The sequence below is a fragment of the Fukomys damarensis genome, unplaced genomic scaffold, assembly GCF_012274545.1.
Source record: "Fukomys damarensis isolate Sample0158 unplaced genomic scaffold, DMR_v1.0_HiC HiC_scaffold_13, whole genome shotgun sequence".
In the NCBI taxonomy this organism is placed as follows: Eukaryota; Metazoa; Chordata; class Mammalia; order Rodentia; family Bathyergidae; genus Fukomys; species Fukomys damarensis.
In genome coordinates this window covers 13,581,426-13,594,119 of record NW_022900925.1, presented here as the reverse complement: position 1 = coordinate 13,594,119, position 12,694 = coordinate 13,581,426, and the positions used below count along the sequence as shown (strand labels likewise).

At 38.2% G+C, this 12,694-nt stretch overlaps 1 protein-coding gene across 1 annotated transcript in view; it reads right to left on the bottom strand.

Moving 5' to 3' along the window:
• Positions 1–10,235: 10,235 nt before the first annotated feature.
• Positions 10,236–12,694, bottom strand: part of LOC104853450 (olfactory receptor 1468) — a 5,062-nt gene continuing 2,603 nt past the window's right edge. The window contains exon 2 of the mRNA XM_010611395.1: positions 10,236–11,193. Coding sequence (XP_010609697.1) covers positions 10,236–11,177 — 942 coding nt within the window. The 5' untranslated portion in view covers positions 11,178–11,193. The remainder of the gene's footprint in view (positions 11,194–12,694) is intronic.

Below are 12,694 nucleotides of genomic sequence, written 5' to 3'. Positions count from 1 at the left end.
TGTTGCTAAGAAAAATGAAAAGGGATGTTAGTTAGGTCTTTGGGATTTCCTCCCCCAAAGAGACATAACTGAGTGCAATTACTGGAATTTTCTCCCTGCTGATGGTGTTTAATCTACCTACAATAGCAGTGTTTAAATTTTGGAGAAAGCATGCTGGCATTTCAGTTGGGGAAGGCATCAGTAATGTTTTGTCCATTTGATTTCTCAGGATGCTGCTTCCTTTGGAAATGAATGGGTCTCATCTCTGGCATCTAGGGCCTTAATAGGAACCACAAACCACAGAGACATCATTTGCAGATGGGGAGTTTCAGTGCTCCTGCGAATGGTGCCTCTACCTCCCTCACCCCTTATCCTTACCCATGTGGTTCTCAGTCAGGACTGCACACAGGAATCACAAAGGGCAGAGCTTCAACACCTAATTTACAGAGAAGTATGTGGTTACTCTGATAAATGCTGATTTTGATTCACTAGGACTGGTGTGGAGCCTAAAACTCTTTATTTTAAAAGTTCAGTTTTTACATTTGGTGATGCTAACTCAGCTGGTCAGTGGACCATACTTGGAGTAGGAGGATTGTATGCCCAAAATATTTTGAAGATCCCTGCATAATTAAATTACAGACAAAAACTAAGGACTTCAGTCTTAAATGGCTACTCTCACAGAGGCAGCATTATGTTGATATGATGTAATCTTGGGAAAATACATTACATCATAGTATTAATGGATGTTGTCATTAATAAATATTGATAAATATTGTAAGTGCTGATCATTAATGAAAATATGCCTACCACATGGAGAAGGCTTGGGAGATAGCAATGGAGCAAAGAAAAGTTATCATATATGAGAAAGGATTGTGCAGAACATCATACAATCTGGGAAATGAAGACCTTCAGGTTGGAAGGGCCCCAAGGTACCAGTTTATTCTCCCTCTTGCCAACTTACCCACACTGGCCGAGGGTGAATCCAGAACCTTGACCCAAGATTCTGCTCCCGTTTGTTCTTCTATACATGGGAAGTAACAGCAGCTGTAGTTATCACCTATGTCTACATCATCCCTGCTCACATTTCTCATTCTACGCATCCCTGGGCCTGCGTCCCAGAGGAGTCTAGATCTTGGAGGGATTCATTAAAAACAAAATAATCACCCAGAACCTCCCTAAGAAAATTTCTCTGAGTCCTCTAGTGGTGACTGATTATAACCACTTGTCACACCTGACTGTTTCTGGGGACTGTGAGGGTAGAGAGAAGCTCAGGGATAGATGCTTAATCTTGCCTGCTAGGAAATAGACAGTAGGCCTGTGTTGGTGGATGTTACATTTTTGGAGGTAAGAAATATGACTGGAGAAACCATAAAAGACATCAAACACCAGACTGCGAATGACTCAAAATATCTTAGGAATGAAAAGGCTTACACAAGAAGCTATCAGTGGTTTTGAAGCCAAAAAAGACACACACTTGGAAAAGATTCCAGGTGGCAGTCTCTCACTGCAACACAGCTCCCTATAAATGGGTCCTGGGAGAGACAAACATACTGAGAACAAGGATCGGACTTCAACTACCCAACTTTCAGGGTGAAAACTCCAAACACAGAATAACGATAAGAAAATTGAAATGTGAATTACTCTGCATTGATCAGTACAGATTGTATAAAAATTCTGAAACATTAAAGTGCAGCCCATAAATACGGACAATTGTGTTGCAATATCTAATATTTAAAGAAATGGAATTGCTAACTACCCTGATTTTATCATTGCATACTGTATGCAGGTATCAAATTCACATTGTATGCCAGCAATATGTACAGTTAAAATAATAGTTAATTTTCAATAGTAAATAAAATAATATATTTTTGGGCCTGGGATTTAGCTCAGTGGTTCTGCTGCCTGCCTCGCAAGCTTAAGGATCTGAGTTCAATCCCCCATAAAAAAAAGAAGATAGATATATTTTTAGTTCATTTTGGACCGCAAAGTGATATGTGTCTAATTTCACTTTTAGCTTATGTATATCCACTTTTCCCCACACTATTTATTAAAAGACTGCCCTTTTCCCCTTGTATATTCTTGGCATCTTTTCCAAAGATGAATTTTGACACGTGTAGATTCCTTTCTGAGCTTTCTATTCTGGCCCATTAGTTTATATGTCTATTTTTGTGCCAATGTCACGCTGTTTTTTGTTTTATTGCATGGTTGTATTGGGGGGGTGTTTTTGTTTTTTGAGACAGGGTCTTAATAGGTAGTCCAGGCTGGGCTGGAATTCACTATATAGCCCAGGCTGGCCTTGAAGTCTTGATGATCCTCCTGCCTCAGCCTTCTGAGTGCTGGGATTCTAGGCATGCACCACCATGCTCAGCCTTACTGTTCTATCATATAGTTTGAAATTAATGTAGCATGATGCCTCCAACTTTCTGTCAATGATTGCTTTAGCTATTCAAGTTTTTTTGTGGTTCCATGTGGAGTTTTAAGATTATTATGATTACTAAGATTATGAAAACTGACCTTATAATTTCTGTATGAAGTGCATTGAATCTATGTATTGATCTGGGTACCGTGGGCATTTAACAACATTAATTATTCCAAATGCACAACATACTATCATTGTATAGCATCTTTCCATTTTTGTTTGTGGTTTATTAATATTTCACACTTTTCAGTGGACAGGGCTTTCAATATTTTAATTAAATTTATTTCTAAGGGAGATTTTGGCTACTCTGTGTGGGATTGTTCTCAGTTCTGTTCTGAAAATTTTGTCCCTAGTATAAAAGTGCAAACTTGAAAACAGCCTATTTGACCATCAGTTAGAGACTGGATAAAGAAGATGTGCTTTTTCTATTAAATGGAGTACTACTCAGCCATAAAGTATGAGAAATTAGAGTCATTCATAGGAAAATGGATGCATATTGAGGTTATACTCTTAAGTGAAATAAATAAGTCACACATGTGTAAATACCGAATAGTTTCTCTGGTGTAAAAAAACTATAATTGTAAATAAGATCCTAACGGTATAATTGACAATGTGTAATAGGAAGAAAAGGGCTAAAGGTGTAGGGGAAGTGGGAAGAGTAGAGGAAAGGAAATAAGGGAAAAGAAAAAATATGAGAAAATGAAAAAATGGAAATAAAGTTTTTGTAAATAGGGAAAGGAGGAGGGGGTGAAGGGAGGGCAGGGACAAGGGGACAAAATGAGAACCAAGACCTGTCATGCAAAGGTACAAGAGCCCAATGATGAATGTAACTGTACTGTATACCTAAAACATATGAATAAGCTCAATGAGAAAAAAATAAAAGTGCTACTGAATTTTGTGTATTATTCATTTTTCATACTGCAAGTTCAGTGGATTTATCCATTCTAAAAAAGAACTCTTTGTGAGTATGAGGAATCTTTAGGAATTTCTCTACTTAAGGTCATATCATATACAAACAGGGATAATTTGACTTCTCTTACAATTAGGATGCCTCTTTTTCCTCCTAACTTCTAGGACATCCAGTCCTTTTAAAAAATGGAAGTGAAAACAGTGGGTATTTTTTCTTGTGTTGGGTCTTACAGGACAAGTTTTAACCTCTTCCCTGTTCAGTATGATGTTCACTGTGGGTTTGTCATATCTGTACAATACAGTGTTGGGGTACATCTTTCTATTACTAAACTGACCTTTTCATCATGAAAACATGTTGGATCTTTTCAAGTGCTTTCTCTGCATCAACTGAGATGATCATATGGTTTTTGTCCTTCATTTTCATAATAAGTTGTATCACATTGTTGATTTTCAAACATTGAACAATCCTTGCATCCCAGAGATAAACCTCATTTGATCATGATGAGTGATTTTTTTTTTTTGATACCAGGAATCAAACTGGGGACCTTGCACTTGCGAGGTAGGTGGCAGAAACATTGAGCTAAATCCCCAGCTCTGAATGATTCTTTTAACATGTTGTTGAATTGAGCCTCCTAGTATTTTGTTAAAGAGTTTTATGTCTATGTTCATCAAGAATATTGGAACTTCTCCCTACTTCCTATTTATCTCTCTTCTATTTTGCCCTTTGTGTGTGTGTGTGTGTGTGTGTGTGTGTGTGTGTGTGTGTTGTCTCTCTCATATAGGAGAAACCAGGCAATTTTAAGCTAGTGCGTTGCCTTATTTCACTTAATATTATATTCTCAGGTTGCCTTCATTTACTTACACATGCCTCAAATTTATCTTTCCTTATGGAAATATATACTACTAATTCATCTTAGTTCATTAAATTTTTGCATTATCTGTTTCTTCTTTGTAAGAATCTTTTTATCTATGTCTTATACTCTGAGTAACTACTTTGAAGATGATACATGGTGTATCAGCTATTATTGTTCACTTATGTTTTGTTACAAAATTTCATTTTCTCATAAGATTAAAAAAAGAAAAAAGGGTACTAGGCAGTTGTCCCTGTCTGGCTTTGATTTTGGGGTAATGATAAGTTTGGAAGTATTCCCTCTTCTATAAATTTTTTCAGAGTTCATAAAGAATTGGTATGAGTTCTTTAAGTGTTTATGTAGAAGTCAATAGTGAAGCCACCATGACTTGCACTTTTCTTGACCAAAGACGTTACAAACTGTCTCTTTCCTTCTGCTAACAATAGGCTCAATTTTTCTTTTTATATTTTCCTTAGAAGTTAGTTGTGAACTTTATTGGATCTGGGTGTTTATTGCTATACATTTTCTTCTTAAATCTACTTTTGCTGCATCCCATAATTTTGCTATGTTGTGCTTCTGTTTTCATTTGTCTCAAGGTATTTTTAATCGCCTTTTTAATTTCTTCACTGACCCATTCATTGTCCAGAAGCATATTGTTTAATATCCAGGTATTTGAATTTTCTGAAATTCCTCCTGTTATTGATTTATAGTTTTATACCAGCATGTCCAGCAAAAGGCTTTCAGTATAATTTCAATCATCTGAAGTTTGCTAAGACTTGCCTTATAGTCTAATATATGATTTATCCTGGAGAATGTTCCATATACACTTCAGACAAATGTGTATTCTGCCACTTTAGGGTGGAATATTTTTTATATGTTTGTTAGTTCCATTTAGACTGTGCTGTTCAAATTCTGTTTCCACACTGATCTTCAGCTGGAGCTGAGGCTCCCTGCTATTCGTATGCTGCAATCCACCTGTTTTCCACCTCCTTAATACTCGCTTTGTATAAAGAGGTGCCCCACGGTTGTGCACATACAGATTTACAGTTGTTATATCCTCTTGATGAATCGACTCCTTTATCAATGTATAATTCCTTTCTAGTTTTTCTAGTTCTTATTTAACATCTAATTCGTTAGATACAAGTATGGCTACTTCTCTTTTTTGGTTTCCATCTGCATAGAATATCTTTTGCCATCCCCTCATTTTCAGTCTCAGTGTGTCTACAGAAGGGAAGGAGGACCAGGATTTAGCTCAGTGGTGCTGCCACCTGCCTTGCAGGCACAAGGTCCCGAGATTGATCCCCGTACCCCCCCCAAAAGTGAACTGAGTTCCTTTTAGGAGAATCTCCTCCCCAGCTCCTCCTCCTCTTCTTTCTCCTCTTCTTCTTACCCCTCCTTTTTTGCCCTCTTATGCATTCCTTCATTCTGGACATTTTTAAAATACATTTTCATTTCTGGGTATTATTGATAGGTACGGACTTACTACTGTGATTTTATTTTCTTCATGTGTTTGTAGATATTTTGCTTCTCTCTTCCACACTTGCTGACTTCCTTAGTGGTTTGATGGTTTTCTATAGTAATGAATCTTTTTAAATTTTTCTTTTGTCTATTTTTTCCTTTTTGGCTGAGGGTTCAGAGACCATCTTACATTTATAGTAGTCAATTTCAAACTGATAACAACTTAACTTTGATGCAAATAATTACACTTTTACTTCTATATTCTCTTAATATGTCATTTATATCATTTTGCAATATGTAACCTTGATGGTTTATTTCAGCTATCATCACTGTGAATAATTTTGTCCTCTGTTTCTTGAAGGAAGCATAAAGTAACTATTTATAGTACTGAGATCATCTGAATACTGGAATACTGTTGTGTATTACTTATACCATTAGGTTTTATGCTCCTATACATTTTTATGCTATTTAGTAGCAGCCTTTCGTTTCTGTTTAATGAATTTTCCTTAGCAATCTCTGTAAGACAGGCCCACATTTCTATATTATATTTCTTCTTCAGTTCTTGATGGCAGCTTTGCTGGGTGGAGAGTTCTCCACAGTGTATTATTAGACATTCTGTCATTTGGCAAATATTATAGAATATACTTAGACTGCCTAAGACAGCTATAATATTACTCAGCAATATAATCTGGTGAGACCAATGCTGTACATATAACCCATCACTGACTCAAATGCTGTTATGTGGCTATGACTGCGTATCAAGACATCATGTTGGAACCCCTAAATACATAAAATTAGGTTTGTTTGTTTGTATTTGGTTTTTGGTTTTTTGAGACAGGGTCTCACTAACTATGTAGTTGAGACTGACCTGGAACTTATTATGTAGCCCAGGCTTGTCTCGAACTCACAGTGATCCTCCTGCCTCCACCTCCCGAGTGCTGGGATTACAGGTGTGTGCCACCACGCCTGGCTCATAAAATTAGTTTTCAAGAGTAACTGGGGAGAGGAGAGGAGAAGGATGGGTGGAGAAAGACTGGCCGATTAGTATGAAGCTATAGTTAGACAGGAATAAGAAGTTCTAGTGAAGTTCTACGTACTGCACAGTAGGGGTCTAGTAAAGTTCTCACTGTTCCACAGTAGGTATCTGTGGACAACCACAATGCACTGTACAAAAAGCTACAATAAAGAATTTTGAATGTTTTTACCATAAAAATAATGAAACTCAGGTTAATCTCACTGAAATATGTGATATATCCATATCTTTAGATATATATCTATAGGGCAATATAGATATTCAAACAACACATGGTACACCCAAATATGTACATTTTTACATTGTTTTTAACTTAAAAATAAAATTACATTTTTAATTTATATTTCAAAATTCTAAAGCAATTATGCAAACCCTTAAAAATGCCTCGCAATTTTGCCACCAGTTACATATAAACTCCTCATTCCACCATGTAATGAAAGCCACGCACTGAGCTTCGAACTCCATTGTGCACTACTCAACTGTGCATATTCCAAGCTCTGGCTATCGTGATAGTTACATGAATAATATATGAAACAAATATCACAAAGTCCACATAAAGACATATTTTAAGTGAGTGTGTGCAAAACTGATGGAATCCAAGCATATTCTGTAGTCCAGTTATTTATTTGTATTGAAATTGAGCTACATAGCTGAATTCTAGAAGGGGGAAACACAGGCCAGTGTCGTACTTACTTTCTCACTGCTGAGACACAATACCTGATATTCACAAGGTAAAAGGAGGAAAGGTTTGTTTTAGGTAACAGTTTGTAAACATTCAGCTGACAGTCGGTTGGCTCCCAGGCAGGGCAGCTTGGCAGAGAAAAAACAGCTCACAGAGTGATGGGCAGGAGACAGTGACACCTCCTTCTCTTTTCACTTCATCCAGGCTGCAAGCCTATTGATTGGTGCCACTCACGCACAGAGTGGGTCTTCCCTCTTCAGTAAGCCCACTGTCTACACTGAGATCTATGCTAAACCAATCGATGGACTAAGCCTTATCACTTACCTATGATCCAGCCACTCTCAGAAGCCCCACCTATGAGCAAATGAGGGGGGCATCTAGATGTGAGCCATACAGTGAAGAGATGTATACCACCTTTAGGCCAAGTCCATTAAACTCTTTCTTGTGATTCCCTACTCATCACCTGTTTTCAACTAGATGTTAACACCCGAGGTGTCTTTGGAAACTATATGCTGAAGATGATATTGCCTCCATCAGCCTGACAGCATGAAATATGCTTTCCAAGCCCAGTGCCAACTAATTGTAGAGGGGGGGGAAACACCAAAACATTCATCGTACCACACCACTAAGACTCGAGTTTATTCATTATAGAAGTTAGTGTGATTTTTATCAAAACACGGAGAATCTTAAAATAGGTCAAGCCATAATATTAAATAACAAAGAAAAACAGCCTGAACAACATTTTCAGTTCATGAATGCTTTTGTTTACAAATAATTTGGTTCCCAAATACAAGCATTTGGCAAATTTTGGTTTTGTTTGCAAACTGCATTCAGTGACAAATGTGACCATGGCCATCTTTCCCACACAAACTCAAACGCGGCCATCTTTTCCAAAATCAGAAAACAAATTAAGTTCAGGAGCTGTGTATGTACATACACTTACATATCATAGACATACACGTGTGTAACTACATGGGAGGCGATATAAGTAAGAAATGGAATGTAAAACAGTTACCAGTCCTGGGTAAATAACAGCTTTCAATATTGTGCACGCCATACAACATCAGGTGAAGAAGTCCACTGGGTAGATGAGAATCAAAATTGGGACCTGGAGAAGGTCAAACCCATAGTGACGTGGAGGTCAGTGTCATCTAAGAGAAGACTGAAATAACAAGTTTAGATGCCACCACTTAGGGGGACACCAACAAAGGTAATGGACCACGATTGAAAACCTGCATGATGCTGCTGACCCACACTTGGACCTTAACAAGTTCAAATTCCACATTTTCCAACCTTGAACACAATAGTAAGACTGCTTTTCATTGCTGCCTTCTCACAAGAATGAGTAAGATCATGGATGCAAAATTTATTGATAAAATGAAATAACAAGGAAGGGGAAGAGATCTTTAAAAGTGAGGTAGATCAGCAGACTCTGGCTTTCTTCCTCATGCTTAAGGGGACAACTTCTGGGCCCCTAGATATGATTCAAATTAAACAAACAAAAATTCAAATTACACTATTACAACAAAGAAAGTTGAAAGTTCATTTTAGGCTAAAGTCAGGATTTTTTTTTTTAATTTCAAATTTGAAATGAAATACAAAAAAAGTTAAAAGACAAAATGATAAGAACACTCAGAAAGAGGTATTTTATCCAACAGTTAACTGTGTAGTTTAGAATAAGGAGGAGGAAACAGATATTAAGGGATTAGTATTGGTGTGATAGGAGAGAATATCAATAAAAGATGATTTTAAAGATAACACATAAGCCAGGCATGGTGGCACACATCTGTAATCCCGGCACTCAGGAGGCTGAGGCAAAACGAGTGCCATGAGTTCAAGGCCAGCCTGGGCCACAAGGTGATAACTAAATTTGGGGGCTGGGGATTTAGCTCAGTGGAGCCACTGCCTGTCTTGCAAGAGGAAGGTAACAAGTTCAATTGCTGATACCAAACAATAAAAATAAAAATAAATAAAGATGATATATAGTAATTTAGTGGTTTAACATCTACATGCAGATTTCAACTAAAACCTTTTAAAATTAATGTTATTGGCACAATTTAAATATACATAATGATCACATTCATCATAGGGAGTCTGTACCTGTACATGGTATATGTCGATTCTTTTTCTCCCAATTCCCTCTCTTCCCTTCAACCCCTCTCCTATTTATTTATTTGTTTGTTTGTTTATTAGTTCATTTATTTTTTGGATCCAGGGATCGAACTAAGGACCTAGCACTTGCAAGGCAGGCGGCGGGACTACGGAGCTAAATCCCCAGCCTCTCTATTTACAAAAGCTTTGGTTCCATTGTTTTCCTTTTCTTGCCAGTTGTGGTGGCACACGCCTGTAATCCCAGCACTCAGAAGGCTGAGGCAGGAGGATCACTATGAGTTTGAGACCAGCCTGGGCTACATAGTGAGTTCCAGGTCAATCTCAACTACATAGTGAGACCCTGCCTCAAAAAAAAATTTTTTTGCCTTTTCTTGTTATTTTACCTTCCTTCTTTTCCCCCTCCCCCTTTCCCTTTTGAACAATTTCTTCCTATTTCACATTATGTATTATATGTTTTCTTCCTTGAGATTAGACTCTTAAGTAAAATAAATTGGATGTGCATGTGTAAATATCACATTGTTTCTCTGGTGTGAGAAACTCAACTAAAATCTTTTACATTAAGCTTGCTCCGGTCACTTGGAATTAAGCAATAGGAAAACCTTCCTACCATGTCACTGAGAACTCCTTTCTACATCAACTACACATCCTCACTTCAGTTGTCTGACTTATTTGGACATTTATGTAATATTTTGCTTGCACAGAAATTTCCTTGGTGGGGAAAAAAGGTCAAGAATGATGTTTAGAAATCAATATTTCTACAATAAAATTACATAAGATTTACAAACATTACTATCATGGACAGAAAGAAATGTTCTTACAAATGACTCTTCCCAGGGCTCCCTTCATGTCTCTGTTCCTCAGGCTGTAGATGAAGGGGTTCAGCATGGGAGTCACCACCGTGTACATCAGAGACATCACTGTCTCCTTCACAGTGGAATTATTAGCTGATGGACACAAGTACAGGCCAATGACTGTTCCGTAGAACAGAGACACCACAGAGAGGTGGGAACCACAGGTGGAGAAGACCCTGTGAATACCTCGAGCAGAAGGAGCCTTAAGGATAGACGACACAATTCGTGCATAGGAAACAATAATGAGCAGAAATGGAATGACAAGAATGATGCCTCCCGTGACAAATATCACCAATTCATTGATACTAGTATCAGAGCAGGCCAGCTTCAGCAGAGCAGACATGTCACAGAAGAAGTGGGGAATCACATTGTCTCCACAGAAAGACAATCTGGCCATGAGCAGGGTGTGCAACAGGGCATGGAACGTGGTCAGCACCCAGGACAGCACCACCAGGCACACACACAGCTGGGGGCTCATGATGCTGGTGTAGTGCAGGGGGGAGCAGATGGCCACATAGCGGTCATAGGCCATGGCCACAAGCAGGAAACTCTCCAGGTCTCCAAAAAACAGGAAGAAATACATTTGGGCCAGGCAGCCTGCATATGGGATGGATGGGAGTTGGCTCTGCATGTTCTTCAGCAACTTGGGCATTGTGACAGAGGAAAAGCAGAGGTCAGAGAAAGACAAGTTGCTGAGAAAAAAATACATAGGTGTGTGGAGATGGGAGTCCAGTTGAATGAGGGTGATGATGAGCAGGTTCCCCAGGACCGTGGTGAGGTACATGGCAAGGAACAGGGCATAGAACAGGTGCTGGTGCTCTGGATGGATAGGCAGACCCAGGAGAATGAATTCTGAGAAGACAGTTTGATTCCTTCCTTTCATTCTCTGTCTCCAGCATCTTTAAGAAAAAATATAGTCTACCTTAAAATAAAAATAAACATATATCTATATGTTCATCTTGAACAATATCTCATTCCCTATGCAGCAATGCTTGACTCCTAAGTCGTTTCTTGGCTCCCATCCTTTTCACATTTGCTCGTGTCCCTGCTTAACCTCATGCTCTGTTTGCTCCCTCTTCACCTCACTTACTCCTACTGCAGGTATGTTACGTGTCAATTCCTCGGCTAAACTTAGGGATCCCTGTAAGACTGCTCCTATGTCCTCACAGCATCATGTGCTCATCTCATAGTACTCAATATCCTTGATCACTTGTTTACAGGTTACTTTCCTGTCCGCTCAAAAGTGATGCCTGTCTTCATCACTACAGCAGGACCAATATACGCCTAGTGCCTGGATGTGGCCAATGTTTCATGAGTATTTGCTGGCTGTAGTCCAGGCTGAGACATACATCTAGCATAATTTAAATCAGCAAAATCCCATTTAAGTTCAAAAGCACTATTCCTACTAAATCCTTTCTGGACTCACTGTCTTGAACCACATCACACCAACTCTTGACACTGTTACAAAGTTCATGGCTGTAACTCCAGATTATACAACCACCCCACTCCTCATCCTAAACTACCAGAAAAGCTGGTATGTGTGACCTTACTAACAATTTGCTCCTTATGTTTATATTCACATGATTCATTGATCCTGGTATAAAAATATTGATAAAAACATTCATAAATTTATAGAAAGACAAAAAATATAATTTCTACCTTTGAGACCTCACTCCATTTTGTCTACAGATATCCATACTTAGGTACCTCAGAGGCAAGAAAGCCAAAGGCCATGAAGGCACAGAGAAGGTCCTCCCATAAAGAAATAAAATTGCCCAGTTGCCAGAATTTTTCTTCCTGATATTGTTTTAATCTAGCTACAATAAACCATTAATAGCTTATTTTACATTTGGATATCACATGTTTACTTCCTGCAATTAGAAAAGTTGATGAAATTGTTTACACACCTGATTTCTCAGAATGTTGCTTCCCTGGGAAATTAGGGGGACTCATCTAGGGTCCTAGTAGGAATTACAAATCATGAAGACATCACTTATAGACTGTGTCCTGATCAGACAAAAGTTTTGTGCTCAGGCACAAGTTTGGTGCTCCTGCAAATGGTGCCTCTCAACTTCTCACCTCATACCTGTGTTGTTCTCAGCCCGGGCCACACACAGGAATCACAAAGGGCAGAGCTTCCAAAACAATTAACATATAAAGTATACAGTTATCTGTTAAATGTTAATTTAGTAGCTATGGTATGGGGCCTAAAATTCTACATTTTAAAGTTCAAATTTTACATTTGGTGATATTAACTCTTCTGGTGTAAAGATTATACCTTGAGTAGTAAGACCACACATTTTTTAAAGTATTGATTTCTGTGCCATCCCCCAATAAATTAGAATCTCTACAAAAGAGCCTGTCTAAAGCATTTTAAAGCTCCCTGAGTAATTCACTTTT